This window comes from Argentina anserina, chromosome 6 (assembly GCF_933775445.1).
Source record: "Argentina anserina chromosome 6, drPotAnse1.1, whole genome shotgun sequence".
NCBI classification, from domain to species: Eukaryota; Viridiplantae; Streptophyta; class Magnoliopsida; order Rosales; family Rosaceae; genus Argentina; species Argentina anserina.
In genome coordinates, this window is record NC_065877.1 from 28,415,534 (window position 1) to 28,433,897 (window position 18,364).

General features: G+C 37.7%; 2 protein-coding genes across 2 annotated transcripts; both read left to right on the top strand.

The window, feature by feature from the left end:
* The first annotated feature begins 9,816 nt into the window (after positions 1-9,816).
* Positions 9,817-12,811, top strand: LOC126798806 (receptor-like protein 3). Its single transcript, XM_050525868.1, is given in 2 exon segments — positions 9,817-11,020; positions 11,023-12,811. Coding segments are annotated over 2 exon segments (2,136 nt in total). The 5' UTR covers positions 9,817-10,569; the 3' UTR covers positions 12,708-12,811.
* A 2,267-nt stretch (positions 12,812-15,078) lies between these two features.
* On the top strand, positions 15,079-17,603 carry LOC126799361 (receptor-like protein 2). Its single transcript, XM_050526557.1, is given in 2 exon segments — positions 15,079-16,876; positions 16,879-17,603. Coding segments are annotated over 2 exon segments (2,283 nt in total). The 5' UTR covers positions 15,079-15,118; the 3' UTR covers positions 17,404-17,603.
* The last annotated feature ends 761 nt before the right edge of the window (positions 17,604-18,364 follow it).

Here is an 18,364-nt window from a genome sequence, read left to right on the forward strand (position 1 = left end):
TTTGTATCCTCGTTGATTATTGTTGTGGCAAGTTTCTGGATGAGTTTTTAACGGTTTATGAATGCTCCATGTTTACATATTTTAGTGAATGCTGCCTTAGTTTATTTGCTTTTCATTATAAATTGATTACTGCTTGCAGGCCTAGAAATTGTTTGGAGTTGATCAAATTTAGTGCCTTTTAGGATTTTGATTTGATACTTTGCTACTGTATTGCTAAGCTCTACCACTACTTGGCACAAGAATAAATTTCCTTTTTCTTCTAAAACAGAATACAATTTTTGATTTTCTGAAACATAAGGATATACCAAGTAACAATAAAAACTATGCCTTCGATCTAAGTTGTTGACAAGTATATTTGTGCGATAACATACACTTATTTTAACCTTCAGGGCTATTATTATTGAATCAAGTTAGTATTTTATATTCATCCATGTTTTTCACTTTTTCTACTTCATGTTTAACTTGTTTCCTTATAGTATTGGGTCGGTAATAATCAAAGCTTATGCCTAATTAAACTTGTTTTCCACTTTGTCTGATGAATATATGAGAATTCTCATTAGTTTTCTCTGCTCAGTTTGTGATATATATATAATGAAATAATAGACTTGTAAAACATGCCTGAACTAATTTTCAACATGATGGAGAGCTGCACTTTATTACCAAGCATATCAGTATCAGGTTTTTCATAAGTACATATTTAACCTATGCATCAACTAAGTGTTGAAAACTAACTTTATTCAAATGACAAAAGTCAAATGATGAACCTAATGACTGATTGAATGAATCCATATTCATTATTACATAGTACTCATACAAATGTATCACACGTTCACAACATAATCTCATTAATGACCATAGAGTGCAAATAATAACAACCATGTTGTAGAGCCTATAGTTGGGTAGTGGCCAAGTTCATTAGTCTTGTTTTAAGATAACCTTAAACTTTACTATTTGTGACATGTAGGTAGGTACTGATGGAAATATTAGATACCATAACTTTAATTCATGATGCATCACATTTTGTTTTAATTAAATGATCACATGTTCTGGTATGGTAAGGTAAGAGGAAACAATAAGCTTGCTTTAAATTTGGTATGGTAATGTAAGAGGAAGCAATAAGCTTGGAACTAAGTTAAGTTGATGAAAGGTACTTCATTGTTCTGTTGAAGGAGTTCTTAGGTGCCAATGTTTGACTTGGATGTCAGAATTTGCGTTATGAAATTGTATAATTTTACATTGAAGATATTGGTTTTTTTTCAAATATACCAATTTGGAGAAAAAACTTCATCCATATAATTTCTTTTGGTATGGTTTTGTAGGCCCCTCCTCTGTTGTCATGGATAAAGAGTTGGTATTTCTTGATCGTAGAAGTGATGAATATATGACTGGATTATGTACAGGGGCCTCGTTTAGTGAGTAGTAACATATACACCATTATATAGTTTCATTCTACTCAACTCTCAAACCTTATTTTTATTTACTACTGCCATATCCAGTAAGTTATTGATGTAATATCTACTGTTTTGGCAGCCTTGTTGAACATGTTACATGAATGGTTCCCTGAAACAAGCCTTCCTTCTAGTTTTTACCAAATAAGGAAAACTGTTACTGATTTGGCATTGCCTTGTGAAAAGATAGACGTATGCCCCAAAGACTGTATGTTGTTTTGGAGAAAAGATGTTGAACGTGACAAATGCAAAATCTGTGGAGCCAGTCGTTACAAGTCCAAGGCTAAGTTAGTGATCATGTTCAATATAGGTGGATGTACCCAATTGAGAGGTAAGTTACTGTTTTTTTGTTGTTGTTTTCTATCTTCTTCTTTTTTGTTAATGAAATTGATCCAAACTTTGCTACGATCTATAAAATGTTCTCATTTTCACAATTGTTTAAAAACGTATGTGCGCCATATTGAGGAAACACTTGGATTTTACGGATTGTACTTTGGTGATGAAGTGGTTACTAAAAGAAATAGTCTGGGCCGTAACACTGATACTGTTGATGAGGATACTGAACATGGTTTTTCTGTGTTTGCTGGCAATGGTAGATCACTTGGCATTAAGTAACTTATTCACCTTGAGCATTTGGAGTGGGAACGGAAACATCGGGCTGTTTTATTTGCTCGTCCAGAGATTGCAGACTACATCAGGTATGGAACTGATGCCATTAAATGCAAAATCAGTATACAATTATCTATTCATTACGGATACAAATTACTATCATTTGTATGCAGGCAACATGAGAAACTGATTGTAGATAATAAATCTTCACGTGAGTCACATAAGGCCGCTCAATCACGAGCACATACCGAGTTTCCTAGATGGTTCAGCACACATGTAAGCATTAAATTTGTTAAAACTTCATGCACATTTAAGAACTTTGTTTTGTTACTATTGTTTTTGATAAGATTATTCTGTATTTGAAGATTCAATGTCAAGGAAAGAACATAAGTATGCAAAACGGTCAAAATTTTGTGAATTTCTTAGTGAGTTGTCTTTTAACTTAAAACTGAATGGTTTGGTTGGGAATTTGAAAGTGTTATGTAACAAATTGTAGAAGACATCTTGCATATCGTCTAAGGTTTGGAATATCTTAAAAACGATTTTTCTAGAATGGATTCTGAGTTTTCAAAGTTACATGACATCAACTTAAATATTCTGGAAAACAATATTGTTATAGTTGAAGTCTTTAAAAAAAAAATATATATATATATATATATATATATATCCTATTGTATTAATAAGATTATTCTGTATTTGAAGATTCAATCTCAGATTGATGATGGAGTTGAAATACACAAAGACTTGCGAGCATTGGCTAGGGGTCCAAGCCATTGGACAAGTCGGTCCAAGTCATATATTGTCAATGTCTTTTGATTTCATGTCATATCAGATGATGAAGACAGAAACACTCAGAATAACAGAGTTTTTGTGAGGGCTATGGAAGATACCTATGCCTCTGCTCAAGATCACAATCCAAGGGCTGCTATGAATGACTATTACGGTATAGTCAAAGACATACAGGTAAAACATGATACTTTTTATTCAAAACAAGAACGGTAAAAATATTTAATTTCCAATTAATTTTTTTTCTTGATTTGGTACAAGTTGGGGATGGATGGAGAAAGAAATGAAGATTCAATATGGGGATGGACCAAGCGTTTGTAGTTAATTAACAATGCATTAATATAGTGTATAACAAACATTGTTAACTATTCACTATTAGAAGGCAAAGCACAGCGCGTGAAGCCTTCATCTGGTTATGTAATTATGGAGGGACGAACAGCTTATTCAGTTCCCAAAATATACCCAAACCAAAATGGGGATGGTACAAATAGAGACGGACATAATTTTCCTCCCTAACCATTAATAGGGACGGATTTCGTCCTCTATAACGTCCTCTATATAGTGATCACAGCAAAAAAGATCGCCCACATGCTTGCGAAGGCGGGATCTCCAGTTTCTGATGGTGAATTTGTTGAGGAAGTTCTTAAAGGGATTTCAGATGATTATGGTGCCTTTGTTAACTTGATCAGACCTCGATCTGATGCTGTTAGTATGGAGGAGCTGTATTACTTGTGGATGAAGAAGCCCGCCATAAACGAGTTATATACTGTAAAGTCATGAAGTATGGCATTATTGTCTTGGTTAGTTTAACTGTTGGTTGGGTGGCTGGTGCAGCTGACGGTTACCAAGACGGTTATCGTGACGGCTATAATGTTCGGGGAAGGAGATGACAGCATGCAAGTAGTTTTCTTTTCTGTTTTAGAGACAAAATTTTGTCCTTAATTTGCATGAAAGTTTCGAGTAGAAAAATATGCATATTTACACATGCGATGATGCATGTGTGTGGCCATGTGGGGAGAATTTATGTTTTTATCTTTGTCAGGTTTTGGTGGAGGAAAAATAGGACGTGGGACGGATAAATTTATATTTTTATATATCATCTATACACTAAAACATACTTTGTCAATTAAAACAGACGTGAAAGTACATAATGACCCTTATACCATATATTAGTTTCAAATTGTCAAAATATTAGAAGAGCATTGTAGTAAATGAAAATATAAAGATAAAATAGTAAATATAATAGAAGTTTGTAACTACCCACTACTCCATTAACGTCTTCTCATCTATCTCTAATTTTAACCGCGGTTGGTATTTATTAATTATAGGAAAAAAATGAAATTCACACTTACATATGTGTAGCATATGTGAGTAGACTAGTTTTGTTAATTATTGTTATAACTTTTATATATTAATAACTATTTTTATAGAGTTATTAATAGTATAGATAAACAATTTGCAATACTTAGCTAACAATGATACAAATTTTGACTAACTTTTCGATCATATTTTTGCATCTTAACTGTTCAGATCTTAGCTCCTAATGTATAGATCTCATCTACAAAATTTCAACCAATTTGGTTATCGTGAAGGCATTCAAAACTGCGATTTAGTATTAAAAATATGAACAGTTCAGCTTTTCCAATTTTTCATTTGTTCATGGTTTCAATACTTTTTTGATACCTTAAAGATCACCAAATTGGATAAAACTGTGTTGACGTGATCTATACATTAGGACCTAAGATATGAACGGTTAAGATGTAAAAATATGATGAAAAAGTTTGTCAAAATAAGAAATCTGCACCATTTGAATATATAAGGACCTCCTTAGCTAAGAAACTAAGTGAACTAAATGGAATGATTAGCAAGATGATTCACCTACAAGCTCTATTATTCGTATATGAGTCTGCTCAAGATTCAAACACTCTGAAACCCAAAAATAAACAACTTTTGAATTGATTACACAAATCTTTATAAATGACCGCGAAGTAGGGTTTTAACAAATCTTCATATTTTCCATCCGATGATGCGTCCTTAACGTTGTCATCAGAAGGGAGTTATGGCATGTCTTTGGGGGCCTTGCTTGCAGTTACTGGGAGGGATCTCTTGAGGGTAACGGGTCTGTTTGCAGTCGGAAAGGTTGTTTGGTGTTTCGAGTTGCGGTGTTGTTTTTTAGCGGCGATGCTTTGACGTCATCTTTAAGCTGGTGGTTGGGTTTTCGTCCACGGATGGGTTATGGTTATGTGGAGCTCAGAGTTGGGGAAGCGGCGGCAACGAAATCATACTTGGGTTGTGGGTCCGATTTTGGTGTCTTTGTGATGGTTTGAATCATGTTGGGGATGTGCTCCATCTCGGCTGGAGGCTCTCTGGAGGTGGCAATCTTCGACGACTGGGTGACGTTGGCGATCAAAAGGCAGCGGCCTGTCTGGCTGGTGCATGGCTTGCCAGTCTTTGGCAATTCGAAGGAGATGGGTCTGGGCTCGTTTGGGCCATTATTATCCTTGGACTTATCCTCTTTGGGTGTTCAGTCGGGCTTGTCCTGGCAAAATTTGGGTTATATCCTAACTGTATGTTGGGCTAATTTCTGATTTTTATATTTTTTGCATTCAGTTTGTTTTTTTTTTGTTGCCTTACTTTGTTCTGTTGTCGAATCCATGTTTGTCATGGTGTAGGTTTTTGTCTTTCCTTGCATGATGTGGAAGTATAATTAATAGTAGGTCTATCTAATGTATCACTATGGTACTTGTATCACAAAACCTTGCCTACCCTTCGGGGGATATGAGGTTGATATGTAATGGCTTAAAAAAAAAAGATTCAAACACCCTGACATTGTATGGGCAAATTAATGGAATTTTGCAAAATGAAAAAAGAAAAGAAAAGAAGAAGTTGTATATGATATGTACGTAGTCCTCTGTAAGTTAAAAAAGAGAAGAAATAAAACTTCTCTCAAAGACTTCTTCGTGAAGAAAAAGCAAGATAGGTTTGCTGAACCTCTATAAAAAAAGAAACGAAAAACCCATTGGTGATAATTAAGATTGATAGTACGTCTTTTGACCAACGTGGAGGCATACTGAAATTTCAATTTGAGGTATGTTCTTGTTCTTAGTGTGTCAAAGCCCGAGTTCTTTCGGAATTTAATACACAATTTATACATGTTAATTTAATCCTTGGTAATTTTCTTCTCCGCTGTTATCGCTTAAATTTTTTTAATAAAAATCTGATAAATTTTCTTCACTATTATTCTTCTTAATGATGAATCCCGCTGCCCTGAGCAATGGTTTGAAAATTTTGAAGAGTTCATAAATTTAAAAAAAAAATTGTGGATGCCATATTATCTCCTTCAACCGAAGCATGCAAGTAGGGTTTTAGTCCAAACTTTTGCGTCACGTCGACCAATGGAAAACCCTATAAATGAGCAACTTCTTCTTCCCTTTGAAACTAGTTTATGGGATTCATCATGTTGAGAATATACATCTCATATTGGGAATTGAGATCTAATCTGTTGGTTTATAAGGGTTTAAGTCACTTTACCTATTGCCAGTTGGTTTTTGATGTGAACCCTAAATCACTTTATCATGGTATTAGAGCGAGTTACTTGCGTTCACGTGTGAAGCTCAAATGCCCACATGCACTCCAAGTCACCCAAAATATTGACCACGTGTATGAGTTGAAAATTCGTCAAACGTACAGAGGCATGTTGAGTGGATATTATCACGTGGTTCTCTGGGAGCACTGGATTTTTGTTTCCATCTCACATTGGGAACTAAGATCTAGCTTGTGAGTTTATAAACACTTGAGCCACTCTATCTATTAACAATTTGTTTTGAATGTGAACCTCAAATCATTTTATCACGTCAAAAGATTTGGTTCAAATTAATTAAGTTGTATATCGAACTTAATTATATATGTTTGTTGTCGCTCTCTATTGACCTTGTTATGCTTCATATAATTACACTTATGTCTCGTTTTAATTGTTGTTCTGCTTGGGATACCATGATAAATTAATAGCTCATTCGACCGATCGGATCATGGCTGAAAAATCTGAGGTGATTTCACAATTCCAGCCACATGTTGCTGCCTAGCTCATACCGGTTAAACTCACTGAAGACAACTATTCACTCTGGAAATCTTTGTTAGTCCCAATTCTAAAGAACCATGACATGCTCATACCGGTTCAAGGAATAGATCAGCCACTGACAGAAGACAAAGACCCTTTTAGACACTCCTTTTGTGAGCATATCGGCAAGTTCCTCTTCTGTAGAAACAAAAAGAAAACTAATGATCTTCGCGTCTAGCTTTTCTTTTATAAAATGATGATCAACCTCCACATGTTTTGTACGATCATGTTGCACAGGATTATGTGAAATATCAATGGCTGCCTTGTTGTCATAGTACAGCTGCATGACACATTTAGGCTTAATACCCAAATCTTGTAGCAAATTTCTAAGCCATAACAATTCACACACTCCCTGAGCCATACCTCTATATTCTGCTTCAGCACTAAATCGAGCTACCACATTTTGTTTTTTACTCTTCCACGTAACAAGATTACCTCCAACAAAGGTAAAGTACCCTGATGTGGATCTTCGATCTGTAATATTTCCAGCTCAGTCTGCATCTGTGAAGCCACAAATCTCAAGGATATTGTTGTGATTAGAAAACATTACTTCTCTCCCTGGAGCTGACTTCAAGTACCTCAAAATCCTCACAACAGCATCCATATGATCCACACTCGGATTGTGCATAAACTGACTCACAACACTTACTACATATGCAACATCTGGCCTGGTATGTGACAAATAAATCAAGCGTCCAACTAGCCTTTGATAACGAGTTTTGTCAGTGGGCACTTGATCTGGATAATCTTCTAACCGATGGTTCTGCTCAATAGGAGTATCAATTGGAGTGCAATCTAACATACATGTCTCCATTAGTAGATCAATGATGTACTTCCTCTGACACAGATAGATACCATCACTTCCCCAGGCTATCTCGATGCCCAAGAAATACTTGAGTGTACCTAGGTCCTTCATCTCAAATTCTGTGGCTAGCTGCTTTTGTAATATGTTCACCTCAATAGTATAATTACCAGTAACTACCATATCGTCAACATATATGATTAGGGCTGTTACCTTCCCTTGTTGGTGTTTGAGAAATAATGTGTGGTCTGAATTACTCTGCATATAGCCAATTTTCCTCATGAATTGTGAGAATCTTCCTAACCAAGCACGAGGTGATTGTTTAAGACCATACAAAGATTTTCTCAATCTGCATACGGGGTTACTTGGAGAAGCGGCCACATATCCAGGCGGAAAATCCATGTATACTTCCTCCGTTAGTTCTCCATGAAGGAATACATTTTTAACATCAAACTGTCTAAGTGGCCAGTTCAAATTAGCAGCGACAGAGAGCAATACCCGGATAGTGTTTATCTTTGCAACAGGTGCGAATGTCTCATCATAGTCTATGCCATATGTCTGAGTGAATCCCTTCGCTACTAGGCGTGCTTTATACCGGTTTACTGACCCATCTGAATTATGCTTCACTGTAAACACCCAACGACATCCTACAGTCTTCTTGCCATATGGTGGAGGTACAAGCTCCCAAGTATTGTTCTGTTGTAATGCTTCCATCTCTTCCTCCATTGCTTTCCTCCATTTTGGATCTCTCAATGCATCTTGCACTTTGTTAGGTATTGATACAGTAGATATTTGATTTACAAATGACTCATATGACTTAGATAATCTTTTGGTAGATATAAAATTGGCCACAAGATACTTGGCTTTAGTCTGAAGGGTAGGTTCATATTTTTTTGTTGGTTGACCCCGAGTAGACCTATTTGGCAAAACATATTGTCTACTATTATTCCTAATAGAATGACCAACCTCAGATGAGTGATCTTCTGTACCAGTAGAGCATTGGTCAGGGGTATAAACAGTTGTAGGGGAAACCTGAGGGGGAGTTGTGTTGTCAGTTTCTGGTGCCTGGATCTCTCGAGTGACGACCTCCGGTGGTGCCTGTGTAGCTGACACATTGGTAATCTCAACATAACCTGTTACCATATCGACTGGCTCACTGGTCTCCCCCTCTCCATGATACAGCTCTTCAAAATATGAATTCTCCCCCTGAAGAGCAGTATCAGAAGCGGAAAAATAACTCATTTCCTCAAAAAAGGTAACATCCATAGTGACATAGTACTTTCGGGTAGGGGGATGATAGCACCGGTATCCTTTCTGATGTCCTCCGTACCCAACAAACACACATTTAACTGCCCAAGCATCCAACTTAGAACGTTGATGTTGGGGAAGATGAACAAAAGCAACACAACCAAAAACACGGGCAGGAAGATTATGAAAAGAGGGTAATGAGACATGAGATGCAAGCACCTCATAGGCAATTTTCCCTTGAAGGACACGAGATGGAAGACGATTAATGAGGTGGGCGGAAGTAATGACACCATCACCCCAAAGGTATTTAGGCATGTGGGCACTAAAAAGAATACACCGAGCCATATCAAGTAAATGACGATTTTTTCGTTCAGAAACCCCATTGAATCTGTCTCCGGTACACTTGCACTGACGGTGCACTTGCACTGTCAGGAAGAAAGACTACTGATTCTGACCGGACTGGGCCGGGTCGGAGCGGGCCGGGTCGAATGCGGGCCGAAGATGCAGTTTTGGAGACGAAATTCAACGTCGGAGATGCAAATGACTCATACAAATTCAACTCCGCCTCTTTTCTCATAAACCCTAAACAACACAGCCTCTTTTCTTATTAGATATCCCGGCCGAATAAGCAAAATAAGGTGTAGAAACCACAATTTTTTTTAGAACCTAATAATTGAATTTTCTTTAGTGTGATTGTCATTTTTTTAATTGATGCGAATTTCTCTCTTGATGTCTTTGAATAGTATTTATTATGATCACTGTATTTATGAAACGTTACAAGCAATCTGTCTCCCTCTTTGTAGGTCAATGGTGTTTACAGCAAGCTGCAATGCACATGGACAATGTTATGCATATATAGCAGCCTAGACCATCTTTGTTTATTGTGAAGGATTAGTAAATACTCCATGGTGAACGTAGATGAAGAACACAGCCCGTCTTTTCAGTCAATGGATTACCCTTTTGGTAGCTGTGTTGCTTCGCCTCTGCTAACATTGACAAATTGGACCAAGATGTTCTCTGTCTTTGGCTATTCAAGGTATCATCTTTCCTTTGAATGGATGCTGAACCTGTTTTTTTCTTTATCTTTGCGTATAATTTGCTCTTCAGTGTTGTCTCTACTATCCATCAATTTCTGCCTTGAGTTATTACAACTGGTCAATTGAGCTTAGAAAACTTGGTTTCCTTCAAATTCTTGAATGAGATTTCCAGGGCATGGAAAGTCAAAGTCAAACGATCTCTTTTGTAGCCATTTAGCTAACAATGTGGTCAAGTCAACGCTTTTGGAATATGTTTTTCTATGTTTTAGTCAAATCTTACAGAATTAATTGTTCATTTTTTCTTAAGACTTGGTCAAAACATTTTTATAAAACTAATCTGTTTCTGCATTATGACTCCACTCTGTCTTGTCTCTCTAGTTGGAGGATTTTAATTTCCCATCCCAAAATAATAAACTATTTCCATATTCATGGAACATAATTCAGAGTAAGGCTGTAAGTGTGCAGTTTAAATAGATATAGTGACATGTAGATTTTAGTAGTAGTAGTTTAGAGATAGTCAAGATGAAACTGAACAAAGTAACCTGTTCCAAGGAGAGGAAGAATGATATCCTGAAAAAATTGCTAAGCTTTTTGTGCCAGTGTGTTTATATTTTTTTGCTTCTCCCTTGCTGTGCCTCTGCTTCTTGTGATCAAGTTGATCGTGACGCTCTCTTATCCTTAAATTTCAAGGCCTCATCACCATTGAATTGGTCTGCTTCGTCTGACTGTTGCCTTTGGGAAGGAATTATTTGTGCTCCGGATGATCGAGTCATCCATCTATGGTTGCCTGCGAGAGGCTTAAGCGGTTCAGTCTCTTCAGCTATCACCAATCTCACATATCTCACCCACCTCAATCTTTCCCACAATAGCCTGTCCAGTCAACTCCCGGATGGCTTGTTTTCCTCCCTCAATAGCCTCCAAGTTCTAGACTTGAGCTTCAATCATCTGAACGGCCACCTACCAAATTCATCTCTTAAGCCAGCAAGCTTCAGATTGTAGACATGTCCAACAATTTCTTCAACGGAACAATCCCATCTGTGGCTTCGGACTCCCTATCTTTTTTCAATGTCAGCAAAAATAGCTTTTCTGGCTCCATTCCGATTTCTGTTTTCTGCAAAACTGGCAGCAATCTTAACAATCTCACCATTTTGGACTTATCCTTCAACAGATTTACTGGTCCAATTCCCACTGGACTTGCCTCTTGTTCAAAGCTCCAGGTATTCCGTGCAGGCTTCAATGCGCTCTCTGGTCGTCTCCCTGATGACATTTTTGGCCTTGCTGATCTTGAACTGCTTTCCCTGCCCTTCAACAGCTTATCAGGACCCATTGGCAATGGCATTACAGGCTTGACCAATCTAAAGATCCTGGAGCTCCATGCAAACCAATTCAAGGGGGATATACCGAGCCAAATTGGTAACCTTGTCAGTTTGGAGAAGCTGGTCCTCCACAATAACAACTTCACTGGTGTCTTACCTGCATCTCTCATCAACTGCACAAATCTATCCACCTTGAACTTGGGGGTCAACAACTTAACAGGAGAGCTTTCCACCTTCAATTTCTCCACGTTCCAACTCCTCACCACACTTGACCTTGGCAACAATAACTTCACTGGTACGTTACCGCAAAGCCTCTACTTGTGCAAGTCACTGAAAGCAATTAGATTGGACAGCAATAATCTCCAAGGGCAGATATCACCTGAAATAGTTGAATTGGAATCCCTTGCTTTCCTCTCCATCTCTAACAACAATTTTACCAACGCCACCGGGGCCTTTATGGTTCTATTGAGTTGCAAGAATCTCACCACTCTGGTTCTTACCAAAAGTTTTCTGTTAGAACCTTTGCCAAAGGATGAAACCCTGGCAGACCTAAACAGATTTGACAAACTCCAAGTTCTTGCCATAGGTGGTTGCAAATTTACAGGTCAAGTGCCCACCTGGATAGCTAAGCTTAGAAATCTTCAAGTCTTGGACCTGTCATATAACCATCTAACCGGCTCTGTTCCTGGTTGGTTGGGTAGTCTACCCAAGCTATTCTACATGGACTTGTCCCATAACCATCTTGCAGGAGGATTCCCTGAGGAACTCTGTGGAATGCCATCATTGACATCGAAAGAGGCCGATGAAGTGGAACAACGTATTCTAGTGTTACCAGTTTCTGTCATGTCTAAAAATGGTACCACTCGGCAATACAATCAGTTCTCTCAATTTCCCCTAGCAATGTACCTTGGTTGGAATAGCCTCAGTGGCAGTATCCCCACTGAGATTGGCCAATTGAAGTTTCTTCAATTGTTGGATCTTAGCCATAATAACTTCTCTGCCAGCATCCCAGATCAGATGTCTAACCTATCTAACCTAGAGAAATTGGACCTCTCCTACAACCATCTATCTGGTGCAATCCCTGCCTCTTTAAAAGGTCTAACTTTCCTTTCTTTCTTCAGTGTTGCATACAATGATCTTCAGGGCTCTATACCATCTGGAGGTCAATTCAATACTTTTGACATCTCCAGCTTTGAAGGAAATCCAAGATTATGTGGCTACCAGACTGCGCAGCTATCCTGCCTTCCTGCTATCCCTCCTGTGTCTGCGGGTACTCAGAGATCTTCTTACAAGACTCTAAGTGCACTGATCTTTGGGATCAGTATCGGCTTTTTCTTCATTTGAGGTTTGTGTTATAGGTTTAGCAATGATGGCAACAAAATTCCATTACTAGGTTGGTGTAAGAAGAATAATTCTTGTATGTAATAAAACTTGTTACTTGTATTGCACTTTTATGCACATTGGTTTTCAGAGAAACAGCATTGACAGTCACGGGAGAAGCAGCATTACAGTTCAGCTTACCAGGGTTTCAGTATTCGTTGTCTTATGGCTGCTTTACCTATTTTCAAATTGTAAATATGTTCAATATCCAACCCCAGGTTTCCACTATCAATAAATCAAACCCCTTATCAGAGGCTGATATGTGTTCATACAAAGAGGTCTATACCCAATTCATTCACTCGATCTGTGTTCGTGAGTCTTCCCTAAATGAGGCATTAACCAATTTCCTGACAACGTAATATATGACTAATAACATAGTCCACCTGCTAAGCAAACTTGTGTCGTAGTCGTCAAAGTAGACACTTTCAGCTTTAACTCCTTCGAAAGCAGCCTGGATTTCCCACCCATTACTCTCTAATCAAATCTCTTACTATAATTCTCTGAATAGGTCTAAACATTTCTTTCTTCAAGAATTTGTATCGTCCTCATAACCATCTGGAGGTTAGTTCAGTTCAGGAAGCACCTTGAGGGGTAAATTTGCTCACTCTTATTTCCCCATTTTCATCCCCACTCACCTAGATATCTAACGCATGTCCATTCTTTTAAACTATAACTACGGTTAACTCAACCACAATAAATAATAATTTTTTATATAACTTCAAATTCTTTTATTTCCAATTTTATCCTATTAAAAATATAAACTACGAAAAACTAACAATATAATTTACAACTATATTATATTTTTTTTATGAATATTTTTCTTACTGCTAGTCTTTCTCACAATAAACATTTTACATGTTTTGAATATCACCTTTCAATTCATCATAATAATTTTTTTAATACCTTGGATTTGCTATGTTCATAAGATCGACTTGCCAAAAAATATATAATCAAATTGTTAATCGGTTTATTTTTCCAGAACCTTGCTCCTCAATTTTTCAAAGAAAGAAACCTATTACTGTACTATGGTTTTGAAAGGAAAAAAAAATTGTAACTGAACGTTGGTTTACTTTTTTGAAAGGGAACGTTGGTTATTATGGAAGTAATTATACTAGGCTTTGATATCTTGTATTTGAAAAAAAAAAGACAAGAAAACTATTTGAAGTTAAAATAAGAAAATAATATAATTTATTATAAGAGTTTTTTTTTAGAAAAATAATAGAGTTAATCGTAGTTAGAGTGATTAAAAAGGAGGGACATGTGTCAGTTAGCTAGGTAGATGGGGATGAAAGTGGGGAAGTAAGGGTGTGGAGCAAATTTGCTCCCCCTCTGGCACTCTAGGTTTGAAGCCAAGTCATTCCAGGACTGCTATTTCCAGTTCCTCAAGGGTTTATACAGAAAACTGGTGATTTTGATTTATAATGTATAGGTCAAGGCATGTGTATTTCAAGGAAATGACCTGTACATTTAACAATGCTTTACAATAAATTCAAGCTATGTATTACTATTACCAAGTCAAGTCTTTATGGTTTTTTAGCCCAAGACTATGAATCAAATGCAATTCATTGTTATTCATAATAATCTATAAGGCAGGTAAGGTCCAATCCAGCTCCTCCATTAGGTAGGAACCGTAGGATAGAAAGGAATCATGTTATTTTATTTCACCACATTCTGAGTAATTACAAAGTTCAACAGTCAAGAGCCTAAGACTGACTACTAACAGTTGTGATTGATTTTATATTAAGATCAGGCCTCTAAGGAATTTTTCTTTCTTTTATATTTTACACAAGTCCGTTACTTTGTTTCCTGTAGTAATAGATATTTCTTTTTCTGGTAGCTTAGAAATTTTCATCCCTCATGATTCTGGTCTGTATTCATTTTTTAGTGACAGGATTATCATTTCTGATGTAAAAGATTTTTGCTTGCTTCTGTGGAAACACTTATTCTCCAGGAGTCACCATCAATATGTAATATATATGTTCATGCATATTAGTCTAACTGCAACAACATAATTTATGTAATACCACCCGAAAATCAAGTGTTGCACCACAGACAAATAGCCAGACCGACTAACTTCCCCTCCAATCCAAATTACTTTTCCTGTTTTAGTCAAATTACGTGATTGGATATTCTAAACTACTTAACTTGTAATTCTTATGTGGGTAGATTTGTTTTATGCTTCTTCCTTTTTATATTCAATAGGAGTTGTTTTGATGTGATAGCTTTTTCATGTTCCTCTTAGGAAACATTTTCATGGTATTTGTCCATGATCAACATGTGCATGCAACGTCACTAGTGTTTACTACTACTAGGTAAGCACAAGCTCATAGCAGATTCCAGTTAAATAAGATGAACTACCAGATCCTGATAGATGCATGATGATGAAGATGATGAAGATGATAGACAACAGAGCAACCTCCTCCTCTAAAGTGGAGGATTTCCCAGCGACACCATGCCAAAGACCAAAGACACAGCTTCTTTTCTTTTTGGCTGAACTGGTGTTCACTCTGCTACTTCCTTCCTCTGTCTCTGCTGGTTGTGACCAAGTGGATCAAGACGCTCTCTTGTCCTTGGCTTTCAAGTTTTCATCTTCATCTCCATTAAACTGGTCAGCTTCCACTGATTGTTGCCTTTGGGAAGGAGTATTCTGCAGCCCATATGATGAGCGAGTCAGCCATCTCTGGTTAAGTGGGAGAGGCTTAACTGGTGTTTTTTCTCCCTCCATCACCAACCTCACCTCTATTACCTACCTCAATCTTTCCCACAATTCGCTCTTGGGTTCTCTCCCGGAGGACTTCTTTTCCTCACTATATCGCCTCCAGGTCCTTGACTTGAACTTCAACCATCTCAGCGGCTATTTGCCACTCCCCTCCAACAAAGCCACCAGTGTGCTTCGGATTCTAAACTTGTCCAGTAATTCATTTAACGGAACAATCCCACCTTCCTTATTTGTCCCATCTGTGGCTGCAGGCTCTCTCAGTATGTTCGATGTCAGCAACAACAACTTTGCTGGTTCAATTCCCATCTCTGTTTTCTGCAAAAATGGTGGCAATCACAACAACCTCACCTTGTTGGACTTCTCCTTCAACAATTTCAATGACACAATTTCCACCGGACTCGGGTCTTGTTCGAAGCTCCAAGTCTTCCGGGCAGGCTTCAATGCTCTGTCTGGACCTCTCCCTGATGATATTTTTGACCTTGCTGATCTCCAACATCTTTCTGTGCCTGTCAATCAATTGCCAGGACCCGTAGGTGATGGCATTGTGCGTTTAACCAATCTCAAGATCCTAGAGCTCTACTCTAACCAATTCTTTGGGCCAATTCCAGTCGAAATTGGAAACCTTGCCAAGTTGGAAGAGCTAGTACTGCATATCAACAACCTCACCGGTGTCTTGCCTCCATCTCTCAACAACTGTACAAATCTATCCACCCTGATTTTGCGGGTCATGTACATGTCTGGAGAACTCTCTGCCTTCAACTTCTCGACACTCCAACGCCTCAGCATTCTTGACCTTGGCAACAACAACTTCACTGGTGAGTTACCACAAAACCTCTACTCTTGAAAGTCATTAACAGCAGTTAGATTTTCTAGTAACCGGCTCACAGGCCAGATATCACCCAATATAGTTGGACTAGAATCCTTGTCTTTTCTCTCCATCTCTAACAACTTCTTAACCAATGCCACTGGGGCTTTTAGGATTCTAAGGAGTTGTAAGAATCTGACCACTCTGGTGCTATCCAAGAGTTTTAAAAATGAACCCTTGCCAGATGATGAAAACCTAGAAGGGTCTGATGGATTTGATAATATACAGATATTTGGCCTGGGTGGCTGCAACTTCACAGGTCAAGTTCCTATATGGCTTGGAAAGCTTAAGAAACTTGAAGTCCTGGACCTTTCATTTAACCTCTTGACCGGTCCGATTCCCAGTTGGTTTGGTTCTCTGCCAGACCTTTTCTACATGGATTTGTCTAAGAATCTCCTTACTGGAGGATTTCCTTCGGAGCTCTGTGGGATGCCAGGTTTGACATTGAAAGAGGCCACCAGTCTAGCAAACAGCAATTATTTAGAGTTACCAATCTTTGTTATGCACCAAAATGTGACTAATATGCAGTACAATCAGCTGTCTAGCCTCCCCCCCCCCCAGCTATATATCTTGGTAATAACAGCCTTAGTGGCAACATCCCCACCGAGATAGGGCAGTTGGAGTTCATTCATGTGTTGGACCTTAGTCACAACAACTTCTCTGGCAGCATCCCTGATCAGATCAGTAATCTCATTAACTTAGAGAAGTTGGATCTCTCCTATAACAATATATCTGGTGAAATACCTGCTGCTCTCAAAGCTTTGTATTTCTTGTCTTCCTTCAATGTGGCATACAATGATCTTCAGGGACCTGTGCCATCTGGAGGTCAGTTTCATACTTTTACCAACTCCAGCTTTGAAGGAAATCCAGGATTCTGTGGCCCTCCATTGTCGAGTCGTTCTTGCCTCAAAATGCCACAGAGCCCTGGAGCAGTAGTTCCTACGAGTAACACTCACAGATCTGAGACAAAGAAGATTCTTATTGCACTTGTGTTTGGGATTGGTTTTGGTATTGGTTTTAGCATTGATGATGCGAAAATACCACTTCTTGGTTGGTGTAAGAATAAATTGATCTAGTTTACGTGTTTATATGTTAATGCAGGTTTGCATGTACGTGTTTTGATTGTAGGTAAATACACACAATCACAGTTTGGTTGTACCCAACTTAACCTTCAGTGTTAATACTTATTGGTATGTATTTCAGTAAATGAATTGTATAGTGGCATTATCTGATGATCACTCGCAGCATATGTATCATACACTCGGTCTTGGATTCATTGCAGCTTATGCGTTATATAGTTTATACTAACTTTGAGATTATTCCCCTTGAAATTGTATGGTCAATAACTGAGAAGCTCAACCAAGTCTTGTAATATCTAATATGTCCCTTAATATGTCATTTGATCAAACTTAGGACTAATTACTAGTCCAACAATGTTGTCAAGATTTATATAAAACTCGCAAGCGCACGAATCGTCGTTAGTATAGTGTGCAAGTACGAGATCGTTCAAACTAGGGATTGAAAATCAATTTTATCCTAATTTAATTAATCTAAACTAAGAACACAAAAGCAATCAAAATATGGTTTTTAGATTTTCAAATGACAAATGAGATAAGATAACAAATAAACAAAATAAAACGTAGGGTATCAGAATCAACCACCAACAATCCTACTTATGTGTCAATGACTCAATGTAACTAATGAATTCTTTCGTCTCTCTAGATGACAATTCTCGTATCTATGTCTTTCTCAAGTACTCTAAACCATAGTTTCCCTTAAGTGTATGATGCTCTCCCACTCGGGTAAATGTCGTATATTTTAGCTATGTAGTCTATCATTCTCAGGTATAAATTTAACATACAAGACTCATTACGTTCTAGAAAACAAGGAAATAAAGCAAACCATCATTCTCTCTCAAGTAACAATGTAATTCACCACACTTAATCACAATAAGCTACATAAATTATATTGCATCTCTGCCTCAAATTTATCTTTGAATTACTATATACAAAGCCCTAAGGTGATCAATCATATAAC